This window comes from Crocodylus siamensis, chromosome 4 (genome assembly GCF_052110815.1).
Source record: "Crocodylus siamensis isolate JL-2025a chromosome 4, ASM5211081v1, whole genome shotgun sequence".
NCBI classification, from domain to species: Eukaryota; Metazoa; Chordata; order Crocodylia; family Crocodylidae; genus Crocodylus; species Crocodylus siamensis.
The window spans coordinates 219,504,153-219,530,229 of NC_143398.1; the positions used below are offsets into that span (position 1 = coordinate 219,504,153).

Consider the following 26,077-nt stretch of genomic DNA (forward strand, 5'->3'; position numbering starts at 1 on the left):
CAAGCTCTTGACTTTGGGTGGGTGGTCTGTAGTAGACTTCCACCTTTGTGTCCCCTGTGCCACATTCACCATGGATTTTAACCCAGAGGGTCTCTAGCTGTCCACCCTGGTTGCCAATGTCAGCTAGCAGGGACGTGTAGCTCTCCTTGACATAGAGAGCTACGCCCCCTCCCCTTTTGTCTACTCAGTCTCTTCAGTACAGGGATTAGCTGTTTATAACCATGGTCAAGTCATGGGTGGAGTCCCACCAGGTCTCTGTTTTCCCTATGACATCATAATTATTTGCGTTAAGCAGGAGGGCAAGTTCCTGTTTATTCCACAAGATCGTGGCATTTGTGTACAGGCAGGCAAGTGTCCCCTTGTGAGCCCTTGCCTTGCCTACCGGTTGTTCCAGGTGCTGGGGCAGGGGTGGACTCCCTTAAGATCCTTGATCTGCTGGCTTTGCAAGAGTTGCTCAGCAGGCTAGCAGTGGCGGTAGTCCCCCCATCCCCTGGTGGGCTTAGTTTAAAGCCTGGTGGAGCAGGTCAGCCAGTCTGGCTGAGAAGAGCCTATTCCCCGCTGGAGAGAGGTGGAGGCCATCCCTTCCCAGCAGCTTGATGCCTCTCACCAAAGAGCAGACTGTGGTCATGGAAGCCAAAGTCTTCCCAATGACACCAGTGCCGCAGTCTTTGGTCAACTACCTGGATCCTCCTCTCCCCACTCAGCCCATAGCCTGAGACTAGAAGGATCGAAGAGAAAACCACCTGAGCCCCCAGAAACTTTAGCCCCGCTTCCAAATCTCTGTAGTGCCTCATAACCCTGGTGGGAGCACTCCGAGCCGTGTCATTGGTGCCCACGTGGATAAGGAGCATGGAATAGTGGTCAGTAGGCTGGATAAGTATAGGGATCTTCTCTGCAATGTCTCAGATGTGGGATCCTGGGAAGCAGCAGACTTCCCAGGCTAAGGGGTTGGAGCAGCAGATTGTCCCCTCAGTCCCCCTCAGGTTGGAGTCTCCCATGACAAACACTTTTCATTTCGTCTTGGGGAGAGCGGGGGCAGTAGCTACGGTAGTGCCCATGTTGCCTGTGGGAGCTGGCAACTCAGCAGGCTCTTCTGGGGCTGCAAGAGGTTTGTACCTGTTGCATAGCTCCAGCAAGGCAGGGGCCTTGGTGAAGCAGGCCTTGTGGCCCCGACCACCTTGGTCCAACCCCTGGGCTGGACAGTAAGAGAGGTCCCCGAGTCCTCCCTTGTCCTGGAGGGAGACTGTGGTCTACCCTCCATCTCCTGGTGGAGAAGGGCCTAGCGGTGGGAATCAATTTTCTGCTGAGAGTCCCTGATGGCGTGCAGTGTCTGGACTGTGGCCTGGAGCTCCCCACAAGGGGAGGTGACCATGGTCCTGGGCCCCAGAGTCTGAAAAAGTGACAGGCAGCCTCCACAGCCGAGAGCCAGGGGCTCCATCTGTGTGGAGCCCGGAACCGTGGGCTCCGTCTGGGTGGAGGCCTCTAAGGCGCCAGAGAGGGGGCTCGCAGACCCTGAGGGGACCATCAGGGTGTGGTGTGTGCCCATGCTGCTGGTGGGGTGGCTACGGCTGGGACTGGCTTCCCTAGGGTGGGGGTGAACAGGCAGGGCCATGGGCCCACCCACTCGCCCTCCTGCGCAAATTCCATGCTAACTCATGCACCAGACAGACAAGCGCGCCTGTTTGCATAGCCTGTTCACACGGCTCCAGTCACGTGGCTTGCTGGGGGGCTGGGTGAAGTAGGGGCCAGGGCGGAGTGTGACCCTCCTGGGCTCCAGCTTAGCCACCTCCCCATGGCTAGGCTGGGCCACTAGGGGCCCCACTTACCTCTGGCTGCTGCTGGGGGTTGGTGGGGGCACTCTATGGCAATTTGGGGTCTCTGGGGGGCTTCAGGGTGCTGGGGCACAGCAGGCTTTCACCTGCATGTCTCGCGCTACTCCTGGAGCCTAACTGGGGTTTTTTTTCTGCTGGCGGGCCCTTTTAAACTACGCACATGTGCAGTGGGCCCACCACTGTCTTCAAGTTAGTCCTGGGCAAGAGGGGGCCCTGCCTAGGATTTGGGGGGACCCTGCCTCGCTGGAGGGGGGCTGGTGAGTACCAGTAGCATACCTACAGGCTGGGAACTCCCTTCTCATCAGCACAAAGACAGAAAAGGATCTTGGAATCATTATTGACTCCAAAATGAACATGGGCCGACAGTGTAAGGATGTGGTCAGGAAGGCCATCCAGACCTTGTCATGCATGCACAGATGCATCTCAAGCAGGTCCGAGGAGGTGATCCTCCCCCTCTATGTGACACTTGTCAGGCCGCAGTTGGACTACTACGTCCAGTTCTGAGCGCTGCATTTCAGGAGGGATGTGGACAACATGGAGAGGGTCCAGAGGAGGGCCACTCACATGATCAGGGGGCAGCAGGGCAGGCCCTACGAGCGGCGCCTACGGGACCTGAACCTGTTCAGCTTCCACAAGAGAAGGCTGAGGGGGGATCTGGTGGCCATCTACAAACTGGCTAAGGGGGACCAGCAGGCTATGGGAGAGTCCCTGTTCCCCTGAGTCCTACCGGGAGTAACAAGGAATAACGGCCGTAAGTTGTTCAGACTAGATATCAGGAGGCGCTACTTCACAGTCAGGGCGGCTAGGATCTGGAACCAACTTCCAAGGGAAGTGGTGCTGGCTCCTACCCTGGGGGTCTTTAAGAGGAGGTTAGATGAACATCTTGCTGGGGTCATTTGACCCCAGTAATCTTTCCTGCCGTGGTGGGGGGTCGGACTTGATGATCTACTTAGGTCCCTTCCGACCCTACCAACTATGAAACTGATATGAACCTTTGTATAAAATGAATACATTTAATAGAAGTTAACTGATGTAAGCTGACATTATCCATTAATATTTAGAAAAAATCAGTTCGTTGCTAGAATCACTGGAATTAGTGATGGAATAAAAATTAATGTTCTATGAGTCTGTCTGGATCCTCCAGAATTTTAGGCCAACAAACAGACTAAGCCTAGTTCTCTAAGATGGTTATTCATATACTTACTATACCTGAACCATTTCATGAGACAGCTCAGCTGGTTGTCCTCTACAAGGAAAATGGCTGACAGCCTATCACTCCGATACTGAGTAATTTTTCTATACTGGTCAGCAAAGGTTTAAACAGGTAAGTATTACAGACCTGATTGTTCTCTCAATTACTCTGCTTTTATACCAGCACAACCTCATTGTCTCCAGTGGCATTATTCATGATTTGTACTCTTATTCAGTGAGAAGAGAAATAAACCTGTTAGCATTTTTTTACCACATTGGCAAATATTGCTGTGTCACTGTGATGCTCACATGAGATAAGAGAAATAAGAATTTCACAGAGTTAGCAATCTTCAGGCTCAATATACCTGTGATTTGCTTTTCCCTGAAGGTAGAAATTAGTGAGCCATTATTCTACAGCTGCATTGTCAAAATCCTTAAGAAGAAATAAATACATAAAAGTAAAGGGCAGCATCTGTTCTTGCAGTCATAGGTAAAGTTATCATGTGCTGCATATATTCTAGGGACTAATTTGATCCATATAAAGGAAGTGGCTCTGATAACATTGCTTTCTTTTTGGTTCCTTTGTTGAAATTATCACGCTATCATCTTCTTTGTATTTATCCTTCCAGCATGAGTATAAACGTGCATGGGAAGCAGACAAGACAAAAGTCCACATCACACCAGATATTCCGGAGATTGCTTTGGCTAAAGTTAATGCCTTTAATCTAAGTGATGTAAGTGCAACTTGTAAGGCTGACTATCTTGTAGTTATCTAACATTAGGAGTAATTAAAATGATAGTACAGTACTACCTGACTAATCCTCTCTTCTCTGATCTATAGTAACATGCACAGCAAGCTGTCTCTTTCCCATCCAAGATTTAATAACAGAAGCTGTAATGAGTTGCTTTAATAAAAAGACAAACATTCAGTGGCACATTACAAAGTGATAACATGAATAATTAAGATCTTTGCTTTTGATTCATTTTGAAAATGTATCCCTTTGTGTAGCCAATTTTTTAAAAATGCTTGGAGAAGTGTTAAATAACTGAGGACAGAGCCATGCTAATGAAAAGGCTTTGTTTCAAATGATCATATGTATTGGGTAGTTTGTTTGTAAATGAGATTCTACACTTTTTTTAAAAAAAGGAATGTCATCTTTTCTTCCTGTTCACAGAAAATGTACAAACTTTCCTTGGAAGAGGCTAAGAAGAAGGGGTATGATCTCCGATCAGATGCTATTTCTATTAAAGCTGCCAGGGCTTCCAGGGACATTGCTAGTGATGTAAGTTTTTAAAACAGGAAACTGTCTCTTGTTAAATACTACAAAGCATTCATTTACAAGATGCAATTTTAGATGTTGATTTCATGATTGCTCCTAAGTTTTTAATTTATGAGCACATTTAATAACTATAGTTTATCTGACATCTAAATTAGCTTGCAATTATCAAAGAGTAATTACTTCATTTGGAAGATACACAAACATAAGTCAGCTGGCAATACTCTGCAGAAAACCAATTTTACCTGTACAGTATAGTTTATTTATTAAAGTGACATTGTTCAGGCTCTTTAAAGATCACTTCGAACATAATTCATGCATGCTTCTGTTGTGACTTTCATATATTAGTCTCTAATTACTGCATTGCAGAATTCAGAAAAAGTGACACTGCTTTGGGAAATCTGCTGCTAATACTACTAGTGTAGAGACATTCCTACTTTAGGTAACAGGACCATTCCTTCAGATAATCTGAAGGAATTCACTGTGCAAAGAGGAGGTGGCTCCATAAGTCTCAAGGGTCACCCTGAATCTCTTTGTATTTCAGTGTTCAGAGTTTGGTGTGAGAGGGCTGAAGGTGAGGTATCCTGGTCTCTACTACAACAATCCCAAGGCTGCTTCCTAGTTTAAGTTAAACCAGACTCTCCCAGCATCCCGGCATGCTCTCTGGGCTGGGCAGGGCTCAATTCAGGCTCAGGCTTTTTGAATGTCTGTCTCTAGGCCAGGAATCACCACAGATGGCACCTGTAGCCACTCTATAGCTTATAGAAGGATCTCTCTCTTTCCAGTCCTTTCCAAGTGGTGATTGGTGCAGTGCAGAACCTAGTACTGACTTTGGGCAATTGGTTGCCCAGAATTTGAGCTGATAGGAGTGTTCTTGCAGTTGGGTAGGGTGATCCATTATTATTATTAAAAAACACAATTGGAGCGTAATGGGAAGCACCTTTTCAAATGTATGTGCTAGACTGGCTCAGAGCTCCATGCTTTAGAATATGTCTACCCTGAAGCATGCTGTAGACTCAGCCAGCCTAGCTTGAGTCCCTGTGATGTGAGGCAGTGTGTGGAGCATGCTCTCACGAAGAATCTTTCTTTTTCATGAGAGAAGATTTTTAACATAACCTTTTAAAATCAGCTTTTATAAAATGGTGAGATATCTGAATTATTTCAAGGATCAGCATCGCACTAAGAACACAGTGCTACTGCTGCTGTGTTCCCTGTTTAAACAGAAAGACAAATATTTCTTGAACCAACTGCATATTTGGGATAGAGTTAGACAAGCTTTTGAATGCAAGATATTCTTCATTAGCCTATTTCTGATTAGCTTAAGTTCTTTCTTAGAGCACGTTTTGCTGGGTTGCTTTCTTAATCTGATATCTTCTTGGTAAGGTGGATTCAAGGGGTCTCTCTCTCTCTTCTGTTTGCAGTACAAATACAAATTAGGTTATGAAAAAGATAAGGGGAAACTTGTTGGCTTCCGCAGCCTTCAGGATGATCCCAAACTAGTCCATTATATGCAAGTGGCCAAGATGCAGTCTGACCGTGAGTACAAGAAAGCCTATGAAACCAGCAAGACCAGGTACCACACACCTGCTGATACACTCAGTGTCTTGGCAGCCAAGGATGCACAAGCTAATATAACCAACATAAACTACAAACATCTGCTGCACAAATATTTCCTACTACCAGATGCGATGAATTTGGAACTGAGCAGAAACATGAATCGGATTCAAAGTAATGTAAGCTTCCATTTTCATTTCTGTTTAGCATTGGTAGAGATGTTGTCTAGACCTTTGTTTCAGTGTAAGGACTACATTTTGAAATAACGGCAGACATTTGTATTTTATGGTTTGCAAAATGTGCTTTTCCTTTTCTGTTGTGTTTTGCAGAATGAATACAAACAGGACTATAATGAATGGTACAAAGGACTTGGTTGGAGTCCTGCTGGTTCTCTTGATGTGGAGAAGTCTAGAAAAGCCACAGATATTGCAAGTGACAGGAAATACCGTCAGCATCCCAGTATTTTCCCCTTCATAAAACAGACTGACTCTATGGACATGGTGCTTGCAAAACACAATGCAGATGTGATGAATAGGGTGAGTGGATATGATGAAAATAATCTACAATTGGAAAATAATCTATTTAAAGATCATTTTGTAATTCCATGTCACCGCCTTTGTCCAACCTTGTTTTTCAGGGAAAAGTAAACAGGATTGAGCAGTCATATTTCTCTGTGGTTTGAGTGAATATGTTATTTGCAGATTCCTCTAACTTGCTTGCCTCCAGGTTAGGTCTGAACCACAGGTTTTGTCTTAATGCAGCTGTTGCTCACCCCTCACTACTGACATGCATTCCCAAGAGGCTTTATGCCCCAGGTTTTGGTGGTAGGCCCTGCTCCCACTTACCCTGCTCCCCAGTTCCTGACCTTCCTATGAGCTCTTTGGGCTGGATTTGGCCTATGTTCTGTACATTTGACACCCTTGCTCTAATTAGATTGAAACATCCTGCTACTAGTTAAATAATTTCTCTCTTCATGTATCTCAAGGGCTGAACATGCCACTTGTGCCTATATTTTCTGTTATTCTCACTGTCATAATATAAATATTAATTTTTACTCCTAAGTAAACCCCAGAAGCCTCCATAACTAATCAGAAGCCTAAACTGCATGGGCCTGATTGTGCCCTCTTTATTCAGAAAGAGAAGTGGGTGAAATTTATGAAGAGACAGGGATAGTTAGCTACATTACTATGAAGTCAAGCAGAAGGCTAAGATGTGGGGGGACGTGGGCACACTGGAAAGATGCACCAGGCTACAATCAGACCTAGACAGGTTACAGGAGTGGGCGGATGAGAATAGGATGGGTTTCAACACAGACAAGTGCAAGGTGATGCACCTCGGGAGGAACAACCGGCACCATACCTACAGGCTGGGGAACTCTCTTCTTGTCAGCACGGAGGCGGAAAGGGATCTGGGGGTCATCATTGACTCCAAGATAAACATGGGCCAGCAGTGTGGGGAGGCAGTCAGGAAGGCCAACCGCACCTTGGCATGCATCCACAGATGCATCTCGAGCAGGTCCAAAGAGGTGATCCTCCCCCTCTATGCGGCACTGGTCAGGCCGCAGCTGGAGTACTGTGTCCAGCTCTGGGCACTGCACTTCAAGAGGGATGTGGACAGCATGGCGAGGGCCCAGAGGAGGCCACTCGCATGGTCAGGGGGCAGCAGGGCAGGCCCTACGAGGACAGGCTACGGGACCTGAACCTGTTCAGCCTCCAAAAGAGAAGGCTGAGGGGGGATCTTGTGGCCTGTTATAAACCAGTCGGGGGGATCAGCAGGCATTGGGGGAGTCACTGTTCCCCCGAGCACCGCCAGGAGTGACCAGGAATAACGGTCACAAGCTGGCAGAGGGTAGGTTTAGGTTGGATATCAGGAGGCGCTACTTCATGGTCAGGGCGGCTAGGATCTGGAACCAACTTCCAAGAGAAGTGGTGCTGGCTCCTACCCTGGTGGTATTTAAGAGGAAGCTAGATGAACATCTTTCTGGGGTCATTTGACCCCAGTACTCTTTCCTGCCATGGCAGGGAGTCGGACTAGATGATCTAGAAACTATGAAAGGCAGAGTAGAGGTACACCTTGTAGACTAACTGAATCAGGGATGCTTAAAGTTTTGTGAGCAAGAGCTCAATTCATCAGATGCTATGAAAGGGCATGTACAGAGCAGGCTATCAAACAGAAAGCATTATTTGAATACAAAAGACAGGGATGGAAAGGAGGTAAGGGAGTGGGAGGGCATTGCTGACAGAAGCAAACAATTCCACCATAAGGGTAAAGGGTTCACACAAAAGCTAATCCGGGTAATGGCTTAGCCTTCTAGTTGAAACTTGAAATTGCCAGCAACGCTGATCTTTATAAACCAGTTCTCATTCTGACTTGGAATGAAAGCTAGGAGTTTTTTAACCTTCTCTTGAAAGGGAAATGTAGAAAATTTTCCATAAGAAAAAATTGGGCTCTTTCATTTTGATTTTTCTGAAATAAAACACAACTGCCTGGCTGGCTAGCCAAAATCTAGCCTGAATAACCTACCAAATAGCAAGAGCCCCTGCAGCAGCCCTGTTTTGCTGAAAGTGATGTGTTATGGTGTGAAAGGCAAGGATTTCTTAGGCTGATGTATTTTGTCGGACCAATTGTGAAGTAATTAGGCTTTCAAATGCAAGACATTTATCAGCAACATTTCAGTTCTGACAAGTCAGATTTTTCTGATGAGACCCCACTTTTCCAGAAAATTCTTGACCCCTTCTACTGAAGAGAAACCTGTCACTGACTGCCAACAAACAGCCATTTAACAGGCTGATGCTAGTCATCGCTATAAATGTTCACAAAGTGCCAAATATCTGGATCGCAACAGAGCACAGATTGGATCCTTGTTCACTTGAATTCTGGATTATGTGATTAATCAGAGAGATTAATTGAAATCAACACCTTTTCCCTTCCCCAAAACCAAAGTACACATGCCGATCCATCTTCCTCTGTCTGCTGCTTCTTTCTATTAACGTACGTGCTGTTGTTTTTTCCAATAGCATGCCTACATTCAAGCTTGGGAGAAGGATAAACTTCAGATTCATGTGATGCCAGATACACCAGATATTCTTCAAGCTAAACAGAACACGACAAATTATAGCCAGGTACAGACACTTGGTTACATATTCCTTAACCTATTATTTAAGAATAAATATTGATTAATTTATGTTAATTTAATGTTTGTTTTGGAAAAAAGGTAAGTGATGCTTTAAGACGGAACCACAGAATTTTTTTTTACATTGCTAAAGCTAAAATTTGCAAAAATTTATATGAGTTAGGAGCCTAAATCCTATTCCAAATATAAAGGCAAATTAAACCTTGAGCCTCTGGTTAAGTGTTTATCAACATTTTGACAGACAGGGCACTCCCTGTAACTGTTTTGAATTTTATTGAGAACCACTGCTGTGTTGTCTCAGGTAAATTATTCAATAAGGGATTTATTATCTCTTAGCATTTTCCTTTGCTTTTCACAAGACAGCAGCAGTGCAAGTGTTGGCTCCTGCCCAGTCATGTTAAAAACAACAACAAAAAACAGTCCTCCAGGTTTGATTTTTTTAATCAGTTAGACAAGAAATGTTCAGTTAGTTGCAGTGGAAATACTTCTAATGTACAGCACATTAATTGATATAGGAATGAAGCCTAGGCAGCAACCTAAAGTGCCCTTCTGCTTTTTCTCTTGGTAAGAGACTCCCATTGATATGAATGACATTGGTGTATGTGTTCTAGCCTAGGTTATACAAGATAAGGTCTTTATTAGACCAGCTGAATAGTTAGAAAAAGCACACTTTACAAGCATTAGGGCACAAACACCCTTCTGCAGGCATAGGGAGTGTCTGCTGGTGTTTGTGTGTACTCTTGGGTGCAATAGAAGTTTAAGCCAATATGCAAAATGTGGGTCTGTGAAAATGCAAATGTGTGGCAGGGAAGATCAAAGGGTGAGACAGGTAGGTGGGGGTAGTAGGAGGGAAACATAAAAGGGGAATGTTGACCAGTGATAAAATATAGCTCGTAAAATGTAGAGGTTACCTGGGATTACGTAGGTTATATGACACATTTTTCGTCTCTTGGATTTACAGAAAGCAAGAGGTTGGGAACTTTTTAAAAAGGCAAAGTTTCTGATTGGGAACCAGGTTTGCCATAATAAACACTGATTTTCTTTTATATAATAAGCGTTAAATTGCCGTGTGCTTTGTTAGCATATTGGTGAATTCTTCTCATCCCTAGAGCAGTGGGTCTCAACTTGGGAACTGCCACTGAGTTTGTAGTCAGGTGGAACTGTGCTGGCTGCCTCCTGCAGAGCCAGATGGAGAAGTGGCTGTGGCAAGACCACCTGCTCTTGCCACAGCCTTTCCTGGTCTGACCCAACACGCTTTTTCTGGAAACAGACGTCTTTGAGACAATTACACCTTGTTCCACCTGCCCATGTGCCTCTATTTGTGGGGCTAGACTAGGAAAGGTGCAGAGGGAGTAGATACTGCTCCAACAGCCATTTCTCAGCCTGGCTTTGCAGATGACATAGACATGTTCTAGCCTAGGTTATACAAGATAAGGTCTTTATTAGACCAGCTGAATAGTTAGAAAAAGCACACTTTACAAGCATTAGGGCACAAACACCCTTCTGCAGGCATAGGGAGTGTCGTGTTTGTGTGTACTCTTGGGTGCGATAGAAGTTTAAGCCAATATGCAAAATGTGGGTCTGTGAAAATGCAAATGTGTGGCATACACATATACATACATGTATACATACATGTGTGGCATACATGTCTATGTCTATACACGTATAGACATAGACATAGACATGCAGTTGCACATGGCCAGGCAGCAGCACCAGTGCTGCACTGCTTTAGCACCCCAAAAGGGCCTCACAGGGTCTCAGCTGAGAACCGCTATTGTAGTTAAACATAAATATTAGTCCTGCTCCATGGGATGAACTCAGAAAGAGGCTTTGGTTTTCTGCAAAGGTTTATGGTTGCTTCATGACCTCAGTTCTGGTGTGTTACTAATTCCCTATTATAAAAGTCCAAACTTGCTTTGTGTAGATTTCTTACCCCTTCACTGAGCACACAGAACAAGCAGCACTTAATGTGGCTTCTACCTTTTTTCATGCTTGTATTTCTTGTTTTTTTCCCTTTAAATACAGTGTCAAAGGAGACTAGGCACCGTTAAATGCATCTAAAGTTTTAATGATATATTGCCTAATATAGTCCATTGGGAACAAAGACCTAAAGTATTTATAACAGGATCTCTTGTGGTTTTTAACCACAGCCCTGCATTAGAGGTAGTGCATGCTACATTTGCAGTGGGAAAACTAACTCTAGTTTAGTTTCCTAGAGCTCCCAATGTCCAGTGGGATTCAGCCTCTTACAGGAGTTCAGTGTATGTCCTTTGTGTATCTGGCCAGTTCTATACTTCAGGGGAATGGACTGAGCCAGGAGCAGCATCCTGCTCCCTGTCTTTTGCATCCATTCAAGGGTCAGTTGCAACCTTTTGGCCAAGTAAGCATGGAAAGAAAACTGAGCAATGCTCCAGTGTCCTGTTCCTCAGTTGTAATGCTTGAGGAAGGGTTGGTGTTCTTCCAGGAGCTCTCGAAAATTCTGGAAAATCTTTCTTTTTTCTAATTTAGAAACTGTATAAACTTGGATGGGAAGAAATGTTAAAGAAAGGCTATGACCTCACACCTGAAGCCATTTCAGTGAAAGCAGCCAGAGCATCGAGAGACATTGCAAGTGATGTAAGTAACACTTCCAGTTCAGTCTGTTATGTACTTCCTGTGATGTCATGCCTTCAGCCACAGTTTGCTAAACCTTCCTGGGCCAGATTTATTCCTCTGTGATCCAGGCATCTTGAAAGGGGAAAATAAAAAATAAGTTGAAGGTAGCTTTCTCTCTTGTGTTAACAAACAGAATACAAACTCTTCGTAGCAGTGAAGAAAGCAGTAGGAGGGGGATTGCTCCCACATTAGTGCAGTATGCCGCCAAAAACTTTTGTCGATGGCATGTTCAGACTTTGAACCATTAGTTAGTCATACCCTGCTGGGAGCAGTATGTAGCAGAGCTAACTACTGGGGTGAGGGGTTCTTAGAGAAGTCAGAGATCTTCTCCTCATGACTACTCACACAGCCTGGCCCAGAAATCGCTTTAGTTAAAGAATTGCTCTTGTGACACACACGTAATAAGCACAGCTTTACATGCTAACTATAGTGCAGCCACCTGTGTTTCGGAAAAGATTTAGTACTTTTTAAGAAAAATGTTCCTGATATCCCTGATTTTCCATTCCTGAACTGATCCCTTGAGACGTTGGATCACACCCCCCTCTGAGAGTGTAGAGCAAGGAGTTTCTTGAGATTTTAATTCTTTCGTAGGTTATGTAATAAAAGAACTTATTCTCACAACTACTTAGTTGACTCTTCCTATGGATTCCAAAGATTCCATTCCTTCCTCAATACAAAAATTTAGGGTGCATCTACACATGCTTTTGTGCATGCCTAAACTTAATGTGTATTTGCCTAATGCATATTAAGGTGATTTAGGTGTGCATCTATACCTGTACTGGCTAAAGTCCATTAATGTGGTATGTGGACTGACTTGGACTAAAATTAGTCTCAAGTTAGTTGACGTACATGGCGTTAATGTGCCTTATACATCTACACATGTGTTAAAATGCTTTAGCTGCTTGTGCCTGAATTTGATACCTGCTTTTGCAGGTATCAAATTTAGGCGCGAATATCCTAAAATCGCCCTTTTAAAGGTGCATTAAGGGTGTGCACATATAGACCTGTGCCCTCAATGCACCTAAAAATGGCTAATGCACCCTAAATCAGCACACGTAGACATGCCCTTATAGAACTACAGTGTTATGCACATGATTCAAAGGGACATTAGATTCATAGGAGTAAAACTATAATGATCCGCTAAGTTTGTAGCATTTAAGAGAACAGGGTCAGGTTTATTTGTAAACCTGAGCTGCAGTTTACATGTCATCCCAAATGACTGGATCTAGCAATTTTCTTAATATCTCAGCATTTTTCATTCTGATCCTAATTAACATAACCTGATTTATGTGATTTTAGTACAAATACAAGGAAGGGTATCGCAAGCAACTGGGACATCACATTGGAGCCCGCAACATAAAGGATGATCCCAAGATGATGTGGTCAATGCATGTAGCCAAGATCCAGAGTGACAGGGAGTACAAGAAAGACTTTGAGACGTGGAAGACCAAGTATAGCACCCCAGTGGACATGCTGTCAGTTGTTGTGGCCAAGAAAGGTCAGGAACTGGTCAGCGATGTTGATTATAGACATCCTCTGCACCAGTGGACATGCCTGCCAGACCAGAATGATGTGATCCATGCTAAAAAGGCCTATGGCCTTCAGAGTGATGTAAGTTGATCTTTTGCTTCAGACTTTGTAAATCTCATTGTGTTTTTTTTACTGTAGTTTTGGTTCAGTGGGTGAGATAAATTAAAGGATATGCTTCTGAAAATTTATGCTGCAAGGAGTTTTGCTGTCTACTGGTTTGCTGAGTATTTTGAAAATGGTAACAATAAAAGAAAAGGAAATGTTGTTCACCCTTAGCATCAGAAAACCTTATTTTGTACCTTTATGAAGTGCTGATTTCTTCCTGCCACCTGGGAGCTAATTAAACTCTCCAAACAAGAGCAAGACTATTTGAGTTTGAGGTGTGTAAGATGTATTGAGGGTATAAAATAAGGTTCCTTGGCAGAAGGGGTAAGAAGGGTTTCTTCTGTTATAGTGCCCAAGTTATCTATTCCTGTGGCAAATGAGCCTCCTACTCGAGGGTGCTGTGGAAGCAATTTCAAAGAATGGTCTAGGATTTTTTCAGGGTGATTTGGTATGGACAGAATCTAGCATTGGCAGGCTCTGAAAAGAAAGGTAAAGGGGTTGATTGTTTAAATGTTTGAATGGACTAATCTCCCTGTCTTTTTTCAGCTTGCATATAGGTCAGACCTAGAGTGGCTGAGGGGTATTGGATGGTCCCCTAGTGGCTCACTGGAAGCTGAGAAAAATAAGAGAGCATCCCACATCCTGAGTGACCATAAGTACCGGCAACATCCAGACACTATTAAATTTACTAGCCTTCTTGATTCTATGCCAATGGTCCTGGCCAAGCACAATTCTAATATTATGAACCAAGTGAGTTTTCTCTTAATATGAATATTTCATAAGTGGCCTGAATGTTAAAGTCTCCTTCTGTAAGGCAAATAATATTTGCCTTATAGAAAAATATTTAATTGTCACATAAGGGTTTGTTACTTTGTATTTAAAGGGCTTTTTGTGTGTGTGAAGTTTTTGGAGCACTCAAATTATTTGTAAATTGATTCAATTATTGTTTGGAGTTAAAATAAAAAAACCCCATGAAGAGCAGTTTAAGGATGCTTTTAAACAATTTTTATTTAGAAATAACTAGGCTATATTTCTTTGTCGAGTGGTGTTGCATTTACATTTATGGTGATTGTTATTGTGCAGGCAATGGCAAGTTGATAACTAGTAGAAATATTTATACATCTCATTTGCAACTTTGCTGGGTTCAGTAAATCCTCACAAATCTACATTTCTTTATTTTCATAACATCAATTCTCCCCCTCCATCAAAGTTTTATGTCTCTTATTGAATAGCAGACACTGTGGGCAAGTGTCATAATATTGAGATCCCTTTACTTTACTTTTAATTAATTTGCCAGTAAATTATGCAGTGTTACTTCTAAATAGCAAAGGTGATCTGTTCGGTAAAACTTCTGGCAAACCCATTCCTAGGGCTACATCATGATGCATTTGTCTGTTTTAAAATAACCCAGAAATAACCAGCTTTAATCTGGGTGTTGGAATTGGGTAAATTGAAATGAATGGCAAAACTACAAGATTCTATTTACTAAGCAGCTTTGAACTGAAGAGTCCTATCAGATGGTTACTTACTACTTAATAGGACACGATAATTGGCAATGGATGTGCAGTGTAGATGAGAGATCTTCTCCCATATTTAGTATTGTTCCTGGCTGCATGAAACACTATGAATTGGTGCTCTTTATTGTGCTTATTCTGCCAAAATTATAGTTCACTATGGTAGCTGTGGTGGTCTCCCTAATTCCACTATCTTATCTCATCTGTTGTTTGCTTTTCAGCGTGCGTATGTAGAAGCTTGGAATAAAGATAAGACCAGCATCCACATCATGCCAGATACTCCAGATATTGTCCTGGCCCAGCAGAACAAATTGAATTTTAGTCAGGTAGGTGTGTTGCTTAAATATTAAAAAAAATCTGAAAAAAATTAAATAAAAAAGAAAAGGTCATTCTTGAAACCTTTTTGAAGGCCTTTTAAAAATGGTTAATGAATATTTGTGATTTGTTTAGAAACTGTACAGACTTGCCATGGAAGAGGACAAGAAGAAAGGCTATGACCTCCGGGTAGATGCCATTCCCATCAAGGCAGCAAAAGCTTCCAGGAACATTGCAAGTGACGTAAGTAGCCATCATGGATGTACTTCTTGAGATCACCTTAAGAAGCAGGCAATTAGAGTAGAACTCTGTCAGCAGAAATACAAGCATAGAATCATTGGGCTTGGAATGGACTTCAGGAATGAGAACAGTCATTCCTACCTCTTCATGGTAGCCTTTCTTAATATTTGAAAATAGTATCATGTCTCCCCTAATCTGCTTGTCTACTAACTGAATGTACCTCCTTTTCTTAACCTTTCCTTGAATGGCTTTCATTCTAACCTGGGGTGGGCAAAATACGGCCTTGCCAATGAGTGGGGCCTGCCCGGCCCTGCCCCCCCAGCCAGAAGCCCCAGTTGGGGTTTCTGGGCTGGGAGCATGTGGCTGCCTCGGCACGGGAACCTCAGGTAAGTGGGGGTGGGAGGGGACCCTGGGCAGGGAAGGAGTGCAGGGGGGGTGAAGTGGACCCTCCCTGCCCCACGTCCAGTGCCCCACGCTACAGCTGCTTGCAGCCTGTGTGGGAATGCCTGTGCCCACTCCAGACAGCCCTAAGTGGGCTGCAAGCACCTGCAGCCTGGGGCACCGGGCGTGGGAGGGACCGTTCCCCCCCCCATGCTCAGCTTTTCCCCGGCCTCCTTTCCTGCACAGAGAAAAACAGCCCCTCGCCTGCCCCATGGCCGTGCTCCCTGCTGCAGGCGCTTGCAGCCCATGCAGGGCTGTCTGCAGCAGGCACAAGCGGCCCCAGGCCAGCTGCAGGGCACCAGGCATGGGACAGGTGAGGGGCTTGCTTTCTCTGCCCCCCATGCTCAGCACCACCTGGTAACCCAGCCTCACTGCCACCCTGGCAGGTTACAAGGTGGTGCTGAGTGCAGGGAAAAGCGGCCCCTCGCTTACCCCATGGCCAGCGCCCCCCACTGCAGCCACCTGCAGCCTGCACGAGGCTGCTTGTGCCTACTCCAGACAGCCCTGTGTTGGCTGCGAGCACCTGCAGCAGGGAGTGCCGGCCATGGGGCGGGCGAGGGGCAGCTTTTCCCCATGCTCAGCACCAGCTTCTTTCCTGCTGGCGAGCAGGGGGTTGGGGCTGTGTGCTGCCCCTCGCCTGTACCGCGGGACTGGGGGGCACTGGGTGTGAGTGGGCAGGGAGCCAGTGGGAGCACAGAGCCCACACCGGTGTCTTGGGGCCAGTGCCAGCGGGGCCCAGAGCAGGGTGGCAGGAGTGCGGGGTCCCAGCTGGCAGGGGCTCTATGGAGCCAGGCCAGCTCCCCCCTCTCTCTGCTGGTGCAGCCCAGCCCGGATCCATGGACTCCTGCCAGGCTGCGCCCCACTCTGGGCCTCTCCAGTGCTGGCCCTGGGACATTGGTCCCAAGACATTACAACATTGGTCCCAAGATGGTGACCAAGGGGTGGGGCACCTGTCAAGGGGTGGGGTGCCTGTCAAGAGGCGAGGCTACGCATGCGGCCCTTGACAGCCTGCCGAAACTGGGTAAGTGGCCCTCTGCCCAAAATAATTGCCCGCCCCTCTTCTAACCCCTTTATCGTCTTTGTTACTCACCTGTCACTCAACTATCATTTCTCAACATCTTACCTAAAGCGGGGCTGGAACTACACATAGCACTCTAGTTGAGGCCTAATTAGTGCTAAATACAGTTATGCTATTGTATCCCAGTTCTCTAATTTATCAAGATCCTTTTGAATTCTACTCCTATCCTCCAAAATGTTGGCACCCTCTCATCATTTTGTATCATCTTCAGACTTGATCAGTAAGTTCTCTATCCAAGATCCAAGTCATCAGTGAGACAGTTAAACAACACTAGACCCAGAATGAGTCCTGTGGAGCTCTCTAAAATTTCCTGCTGTTCTTCTGTTCTGACAACAGTGTGTGGTCTTTGTTGAAGACCTGTGCTATATCTGCATTCTTAGTTATCAGGTTTCCTACTAGTTCTAAACTAATGCTTTCTAATAATTCCTTCAGGCATAATTGTTTAAGTGGGCGCTTAAATTATAATCTACTGTCTAGTTTTGTCAAATTGCCAATAAAGTAGTCATTGATTAAAACAATCTATCCTTGGGGAAGTCTATTAATTGAAAATATTATTGATTAGAAATGAGTTTCTCATTCTACATTTCTTTTAAAAGATTTCAGAAGTTTCTTTTTTGTACACTGGGAAAAACCACAGAGGTTTTGCTTCACCCCAGAACATCCTTGGTGTTTCAATCTCAGGCTTGGTGGTTGGGGCACATGGCGGGAGGTATGAAATAGAATTCTACTGGAAAGTGTAGTCCCAGTGCTCTAGCAGGCAGAATACAGAACTGAACCTTTGTCAAAGGCAGGTCTCATAATCCTGAGCTAGTATTGAGTCCTGAAGAATGGCCATAGATATTTTATGTATGTTTTCTTATTAATGAAGACAGCTAAATGAAATTTGATAATTTTCTTCCGTACAGTACAGATACAAGGAAGGGTATCGCAAGCAACTGGGACATCACATTGGAGCCCGCAACATTAAGGATGATCCCAAGATGATGTGGTCAATGCATGTAGCCAAGATCCAGAGTGACAGGGAGTACAAGAAAGACTTTGAGACGTGGAAGACCAAGTATAGCACCCCAGTGGACATGCTGTCAGTTGTTGTGGCCAAGAAAGGTCAGGAGCTGGTCAGCGATATTGATTATAGACATCCTCTGCACCAGTGGACATGCCTGCCAGACCAGAATGATGTGATCCATGCTAAAAAGGCCTATGGCCTTCAGAGTGATGTAAGTTGATCCTTTTTTTTCCATAGTCTCTGAATTCCAGAGTGTTCTAATAACTAATTTTGATCCAATGGTTAAGATAAATTGAAGATATGCTTCTGTATATTTATGCTGCAAGGATTTTTGCTGCTGCATAGTGGTTTGCTGAGTATTTTTGATGGCAGTGACAGAAGAATTCTTTAGACACACCTAAAAACTGATTATCTAGCTCAGTCTTAGTAGCAGGTAGTCTTATTTTTTTTGTCCTTGCTAAATTCTGGTGCTATATATTCTCTGGTAGTAAAGCACCTGGAGTGAACTCTTCTGTCTGTGTGGAAAATATTCTGTTTTATGTTTGCAAAATCTCATTTTGGCTGTCATGCCTGGAGGTTAAGAAGATGGGAAAGCATGAAATTACGTTGATACTAAAGCAGTGATTCCCAAGCAGGGCACTGTGGCATCCTGGGGTGCCTTAAGTTCCTTTCAGCAGTACTCCAGAATGCCATGCAGTGTTACCACTGTTAGGTGTGCAAACATAATTCACAAGATAAACCCAGAGATTTCAAATAGGAATCCATGGTGTTAAAATCCCTCTGACCAACTGTGGCCTTTCTGAGTTCTTTGCAACAGAAGAATTATTCTATTATTTTTCTGTAGTCAAAAAACTAGTGAAAACTACCATATTTATTCAAAGAGAGGATGACACTAATGATAAGATGACCCTACCCCCCCCCAATAATTAGATTCTATCTGTGGAAAATGTATAATTTTCCAGGTATAGAATCTAATTATTGGAAGTTTGTCTTGAATTTGTCTCCTTCCCACTGCTTCAGCATGGAAAATAAACTGGGGGGGGAGGGGGGGCCTAGTAGCCCCTTTGCTCTCTGCTTCTCTCCCAGACTTTCCCCCTGGCAGTCCCTTCCCCTTCTCTTTACTATCAGACCCTGCTCTCCCTGAACACATGGAAGTGAAAAGCGAATCTGTAAACAATAATCTTGGAATACACATGGCCACAGCAATTTTCAGATAGTACCCATGCTCTTAGTTCAACCAGAATTGATGCATGTTACCTTTTTTTTAAACTGCTGCAAGTTTTAGCACAGGTACTCCTTAAACACTTTTGAACAGCTACTTATATGTAACTACACATGATATTAGTTCAAAGCCAAAGGCTCATAGTTTTTCACACGCTTTATTGGGCTGGGCCTCATCACAGTCAATAGCATTTCAAGCCATGGTGACTCTACATCTCAGCACTGCTCAGTATGAGTGTGTACGCCTAATACCCACCACAATGGATCCATGTGCTAATTAGCCCCCACTAGTGACTGGAAGTGGGTGTTCTTGTCACAAATCTTGATCCTTCAAAAATGTATATGCAGATGAGGTGCAGGGCAACCTTATCGAGCTTTACCTCATGGAAGGTGGGCCCACACTAATCATATTCAACAGACTGAGAGAGAGGGGGCAACAAGGATTCTGGGTAAACTTTTTGGGGCCCTTTTTGGTTATGTTTGCCAGACATTTAAGGCTGGTGAAGAAACAGAAATCAATGGAAATAGGAAAGAAAGGTGTGGTTCATTTGTGGGAGTGAATAGGAAGTAAAAATGTATGAAATATTGAGGCTCACTATGACTTGAAACAGAGTTTACAGTGAAGGGGACTGTGCTTAATGGGCAGACTGTTATATGTTTTATTTAAATGCACTACATGATGGGCCATTGTTTTTATAGTTACCTGGCAAGGGAAACACCATGACCACTAACGGGCTTTCCTACTGGCAGAGGGAAACTGCTTTCTTGGCAGGGGGTAGTACCTTGACTGAGGCTTAGCATAGTTAGTCTCCCACTTTCACTTCCAGTGGGAAGTTCTGGCTATATGCCAACTTCATGGAAATGGGAGACTCTTCCCTAGCTTGCGTCTATGGCCATACAGCTGAGGGCAAGTGAAATTTGGGGGCATCTGAACCCCAAACCTCAGGGCTTGGGCCTGCACATAGGATGCCTGCCAAAGGATTTGGAAACATCTGAAGCCCCAGGTGGAAGTGGAGGATGTTTGCCAGTAGTAGGGCCACATTTGGGTTTTGACTGACTCACGGATTTGGAATTGATTTGACTGATTTGACTTGGAACATGAAAAATTTTCCTAAAAAAAATGTGTTTTATAGTCATTCTCAGTGTTGGCTGCATTTAATCAACCTCATAGTTGGTTTCCATTGTTGAGCACGTGCTGCTTTTGGCTGCAGTTGAATGACAGACAATGTATTTAGTGAGATTTCCTTGTATGTGGTTATAAGATGAGGGGCTTTTTTCCCTGTGCTAACTGGGGGGGGCCGGTGGGGAATCTCATCTTGTATTCAAGTAAATATGGTAAGTCCTGACATTTTCCAAGTGGTACCTTGAGTCTAACAAGGGGTTCCTTGAGTCTAAAAAGGTTGAGAACCACTATACTATGGCCTGGTTTCACTTAGAAGGCACCTTAGAGCAATCTGATTTTACCTTGGTCATATCTTAGAAATTAGCTGGTGAACATTTGTAACACACTTTCATCTTAGCTTGACAACTAAGTCACAAAAAAAGAGCGTGAGGAAGAGGACCCGCCTGTTTGTTATATTAAATGAACTTTTTTTTTTTTTTTGCATCATCAGTTTTCCATGGACTTAAGGAGGAATAGGATCACTCTTAAGAGTTTCTTGCCACTTGGCCACCTCGGAAGTGAAATAGGATTTGGATCTAAGTGTTGGAGTTATCTGTACCATTTGGTGATGAGCCTCCTACTTGAGGAAGTTGAGAGAAATCCCAAAGAATTATTGGATTTTAGACTTGTGGTATAGGCAAAACTCACCTTTATTTGATAGCATCTGCCACTGCTGAACTGAACTGCTTGCACATTAAACAGCCCCTTTTACAGATGCTGCTTTTAGAAAGTGAAAAAATGTTCAAGTTAACTAAATAAAAATTCGGAATTCATGAATCTTCCTGTGTGTTTTTCAGCTTGCATATAGGTCAGACCTTGAGTGGCTGAAAGGCATTGGGTGGTCCCCTAGCGGCTCTTTGGAAGATGAGAAAAATAAAAGAGTATCCCTCTTTCTGAGTGACCACAAGTACCGACAACATCCTGACAAAATTAAATTTAATAGTCTTCTTGATTCTATGCCTATGGTCCTGGCAAAACACAATTCTAACATTATGAACCAGGTGAGCTTTACCTTGATTTTCAAATACAGTAATAATTATATAAGCTGTCTGAATGTTAAGTCTTTTTATTTTAAGGCCAGTGAGGATATTTCTAGTAAAATATTTTATTTTAAACATATCAACCTACTTTCAATATATCTCAGTACTCTTGTCTTTTATTTGCTATTTCTGACACTTAAAGTTTATCAATAAAATACTTCTATTTTAAATAAGACCTCATGATAATTGATTATATTTACAATCAAAAGAAATTATTTTCTTTTATATTCAGAAAGCGGGTAAGATTGTTATTAAACAAATTTTCACTAGAGAGAACCTGACAGGCATTTCCTTTTTAGGTAGTGATATGTTCATATATGTGGTGATTATGATTGAGCAGGGAAAATTCTAATTGATCATTAGAAAAGATATTCACATATATTCCAGGTGACTTGTCTTAATTCAGCAGGTCCTTGCTAATCTATAGTTCCTTATTTTCATAGCACCTGCACTCTATATACAGTTCATTGTGTGTCTCAGCTAAATAATACCAGATGCCCTAGTGAACTATCGTGTCAATAAATTTCATTATCTTTCCAAAGAACACTTGTGCAGCAATGCAATTTTGAGCAAATTGCATGAATGACCACAAACAAGCAAATCTGAGATATCATTGTAAAACTGCTGGAAAAAAGTGTTCCCTGTTACATTTCCCTCATCTTATTTACTGTGCTGCAGTTCTAGGTCTACCAGCTTTACTTACGTTAGCAAGATCTTGGCCTCAATGGAATCTTTGGCAAAACTTCCACTGACTTCAGCAGGGACAGGTTTTTCAAATTAGTCATGAGATGTGTACTGCAGAGCTACCTAATTAGCTCTGCAGTAAAGTCTCAGTGTCTACACATGCACCCCTATTAGGGTGCAGTAAATTAATAAATACCACTGTGGGATACTACTTGTTAACACAAGTACTGTCCGATGGTGGTGTTCTTTAGTGTGCTGCAACACATGTAGATGCTGACAGGGCTGGCTGGGGCATGAGGATGCTTCAGTGCAGGGGCTGCCTGCCGGCTAGCCCCACACTGAATCACCCTTGTGCCCCAGCTAGCCTGCCTGAAGTATGTTAAGCCAAGTTGGAGCAGCCCCAGGTTAGCAGGCTGACCCTTGGGATCTCCTGCCAGCCAGAGCTGCTCTGATCTGGCTCAACATTTTGCAGGTCTTGGCACATGTGCAAATAGTGTACCTGGAAGCAATAAACTCCAGTGTGAACTGGACCAGGCTTTATTCATTCGCATTAATTGCACATGTAGATGCACCTGCTTAGTAGTTTTTAGCCACTAAAATAAGATGGTAAATACCTAGGGACAGTAAATCAGTGACAATAATTTTGTGACAAGGCAGTTCCCATCCTGACTAAGAGTATTGGTTTGTGATGTATATAATAATTATATTAAGTAGAATAATAATAATGGTTCATTATAATAATTAGTATAATAATAATTAGTAGAATTCAGTGATTTGAGCAGTGATGCTATGAATTGCTGTTCTTGATTGTGTTTATTTAGCCAGACTTATCTTTCATTGTGCTAACTACAGGGATCCCCCTGATTCCACCATCTAATCTCTTGTGGTTTGCTTTTCAGCGAGCATATGTAGAGGCTTGGAATAAAGATAAGACCAGCATTCACATTATGCCAGATACCCCAGATATCATACTGGCCCACCAGAACAAAATGAATTATAGTCAGGTAGGTGGGCTGCTTAAGTCATCTGAAGGAAAATTAAGTAAAAAAGAAAAGGCCTTTCTTGACACATTTAACAAATATTTGTGGTATTTTTTAGAGACTGTACAAACTTGCCATGGAAGAGGACAAGAAGAAAGGCTATGACCTCCGGGTAGATGCCATTCCCATCAAGGCAGCCAGATCTTCCAGAGATATTGCAAGTGATGTAAGTAGATGTATACCTTCTTGGGTAAACCTCCTGAGATCTCATGATGATAGTGTGCAACTAAGGCCAAATTGATGTCATTGGTACAAATGCACCAAAATATTTTCAGTTAACAACAGCAAATGTTCTTATAATCCTGCTCACCTTCAGTCTTGTCTTTTTGAGCAAGTGAAGGACATGACCACTTAAATGCTCTTGTCCAGTTTTAAACTTAACTAAGATGTGTTTTTCAGTAGTCATTTCTGCTCATTTTTAGATTAATTATTCCGTTTGTTGTGGTGTAACCTCCAGTTACATTTAAAATGGATCTTTCTCCATGATGCATCTTTTTAATTGAGACTATTTTTTGAGAACAGATATGTTTGGTTCTGTAAATGTCCAAATTTCCTGCAAAGTCTTTAATCAGCTTTCTGCTTAACTAGAGAAGCAGGCAATAGAATCACATTTGTTGGTTTTTCCTCTCTGATAATGTGTAATTTTTCCCTTAAGAGAGTTTTTTTCTGCCAAAGATCATAGAAACAAACAAGCTTATAATTGACTAAGTTGAATAACTGTAGTACTGTATTTTTAGTTACCAAGTTCAGAAAAATTCCACTGTGTTTAGCATTGGCACCTCCAGGCAGAATTGTTTTTATTGATTTTAGCATTTATGACTGATTTCTTGGTTGGTTCTGTAAAATTTCCAATACAATATTCTGTATTTTAGACTAGGGCTGTTCAGTATATAAGTGCCCAGGGTCACACTCTCTGTAGGCTGCAGCGCCAGGGACTGCATATCACATGGACTGCAGTGTTGTGAGCTGGGGTCTGTTAGGTTGGTGCTTTGTAGGCTTCTTCTTCTGTAAGGGAGGTGACTAGGTCTTGGGCAGTCAATCAGAACTGAGGACACTAGGTCAGAGGTTACCAGCATGCAAGCCAATGTCAAGCAAGCCTGGCATCAGTTCAAGTTTGGGATATCAAGCCAAAGATTGAGATGAGGTAATGGTCTAGACCAGGGGTGGACCATTAGGTCTGCTGCAGGTCCGTTTAATGAGTTTTGGTGAGTTGTTGAGGGCTGCAAGGGTAGCCCCACCCCTTGACAGGTGCTGCACCCTCTGGTTGCCATCTTGGGACCGGAAGTCCTGCCCCTAATCCCTGACCGCTTTGCCACTGGAAGCCCCTCACCTTGCTCCTTGGAAATACTTTTTTTAGGGAGGGTTGCCATCTTGGAAACAGAAAAAAATCCAAATCATATACTAAAAGTAAAACACCTTCTATAACATATTTTAATTTTATTACAAAAAATATGTTTGTCGTGATTTCTGTTTGCATAGTGTACATAGAGATGATTGCATAATAACTCAAAAATAGTCTTACTCTTGTACATTGTTTGAGGGTGTGAGGTATGGTTGGAGGTGAGTGAATTGTGGGTTGTGAGGTGCGTGTGTGTGGGGATTTTAAGGGAGTGTGGATGTGTGTGTGGTCGTCAATAGAATATGTTAGGGCGTGTGTGCGTATATGTGGGGTGGCTGTGGGAGCAGTTGGGTGTATGGCATTTGTGGGGGGAAGGATGCCCCCAAACACTCCCCTCCATAGTGCAGAGGCCCTGCCGGAAGCAGCTGCCGCAGCTGCAGACGGGAGTGCTTGAGGTACTTGTGCCTGGTGCAGACTCTGCCTCTGGTGGCGTGTGGCTCGGGCCAGCACTGCATGTGAGGACAAGGAGTGCAGCCAGGTCAGCCCACCTCTATTGTGTGGGGCTCCCCGCAGTGCACGTGCAGCTCCTGCACTCATGCATCACTGGGGGAAGCCCCAAGTGATGGATGCTCAGGGGCTGCAGATTAATCCCTCATGGGTGGCAGGTAGCCAACTGACTACTAACTGGGCGTTTTTGCTTTAGATCATTCTGAGTGGGAAAAGATTCTTAACCAAAGATATTGATGAGTGTAGCTGGGCAGAAAATGAATATCCTGTTCTACTAACATTTTCAGAATTGCAGAGGACTCCTGAAATGTATTGAGAGAAAAATAATAGCTTTCAAAACTTTTTAGTTCCATAAGAAATGAAAGGAAGAAAAAGAACTCCCTTCATCCCATTATAGCCTATAGTTCAGAAGTCAGAGCAGTTCTCAGGAGGTGAGATACAGATATTGTAGTGCAATGTCAAGCATCTGAATTTATGTTTAACTTCCTGGACTTCCTCCTGGTCCATGAAGGTCTCAACATTCCCTGGTAATAACCAAGAATCGCCTTACATGCTTTAGGATAATTTTTCATCAGAAAAAAAGAGATAAAGTGAAACTTGTACTTTTTTCCCCTATAGTACAGATACAAGGAAGGGTATCGCAAGCAACTGGGACATCACATTGGAGCCCGCAACATTAAGGATGATCCCAAGATGATGTGGTCAATGCATGTAGCCAAGATCCAGAGTGACAGGGAGTACAAGAAAGACTTTGAGAAGTGGAAGACCAAGTATAGCACCCCAGTGGACATGCTGTCAGTTGTTGTGGCCAAGAAAGGTCAGGAACTGGTCAGCGATATTGATTATAGACATCCTCTGCACCAGTGGACATGCCTGCCAGACCAGAATGATGTGATCCATGCTAAAAAGGCCTATGGCCTTCAGAGTGAGGTAAGTTGATCTTTTTCTTCTGACTTTGTGAATCTCAGAGTGCTGTCTGTACTGTAGTTTTGGTTCAGTGGGTGGGATAAAATAAAGGATATGTGTTTGAATAGTTGTTCTGTGAGGATTTTTGCTCCTATACAGTGGCTTGATGAGGATTTTTGAAAACAGTGCCAGTAGAAGTGAACCTGAAAACTGGCTATCTATTTCACATTTAGTAATTCACAGTTTATGACAAAATTCTGGTATCTTTTTGTACTACCTGGGGGTTAAGCATCTTGATTGAATGCTT

General features: G+C 43.4%; 1 protein-coding gene across 31 annotated transcripts in view; it reads left to right on the forward strand.

Moving 5' to 3' along the window:
* Window positions 1–26,077, forward strand: part of NEB (nebulin) — a 207,472-nt gene that overhangs the window by 59,438 nt on the left and 121,957 nt on the right. For all 31 annotated transcript variants that reach the window (XM_090045755.1, XM_090045724.1, XM_090045725.1 and 28 more), the window contains exons 40-54: window positions 3,653–3,757; window positions 4,199–4,306; window positions 5,722–6,033; window positions 6,184–6,390; window positions 8,872–8,976; window positions 11,496–11,603; window positions 12,942–13,253; window positions 13,824–14,027; window positions 15,013–15,117; window positions 15,242–15,349; window positions 17,771–18,082; window positions 21,052–21,255; window positions 22,878–22,982; window positions 23,077–23,184; window positions 25,483–25,794. In XM_090045755.1, coding sequence (XP_089901881.1) covers window positions 3,653–3,757; window positions 4,199–4,306; window positions 5,722–6,033; window positions 6,184–6,390; window positions 8,872–8,976; window positions 11,496–11,603; window positions 12,942–13,253; window positions 13,824–14,027; window positions 15,013–15,117; window positions 15,242–15,349; window positions 17,771–18,082; window positions 21,052–21,255; window positions 22,878–22,982; window positions 23,077–23,184; window positions 25,483–25,794 — 2,715 coding nt within the window. The remainder of the gene's footprint in view (window positions 1–3,652; window positions 3,758–4,198; window positions 4,307–5,721; window positions 6,034–6,183; window positions 6,391–8,871; window positions 8,977–11,495; window positions 11,604–12,941; window positions 13,254–13,823; window positions 14,028–15,012; window positions 15,118–15,241; window positions 15,350–17,770; window positions 18,083–21,051; window positions 21,256–22,877; window positions 22,983–23,076; window positions 23,185–25,482; window positions 25,795–26,077) is intronic.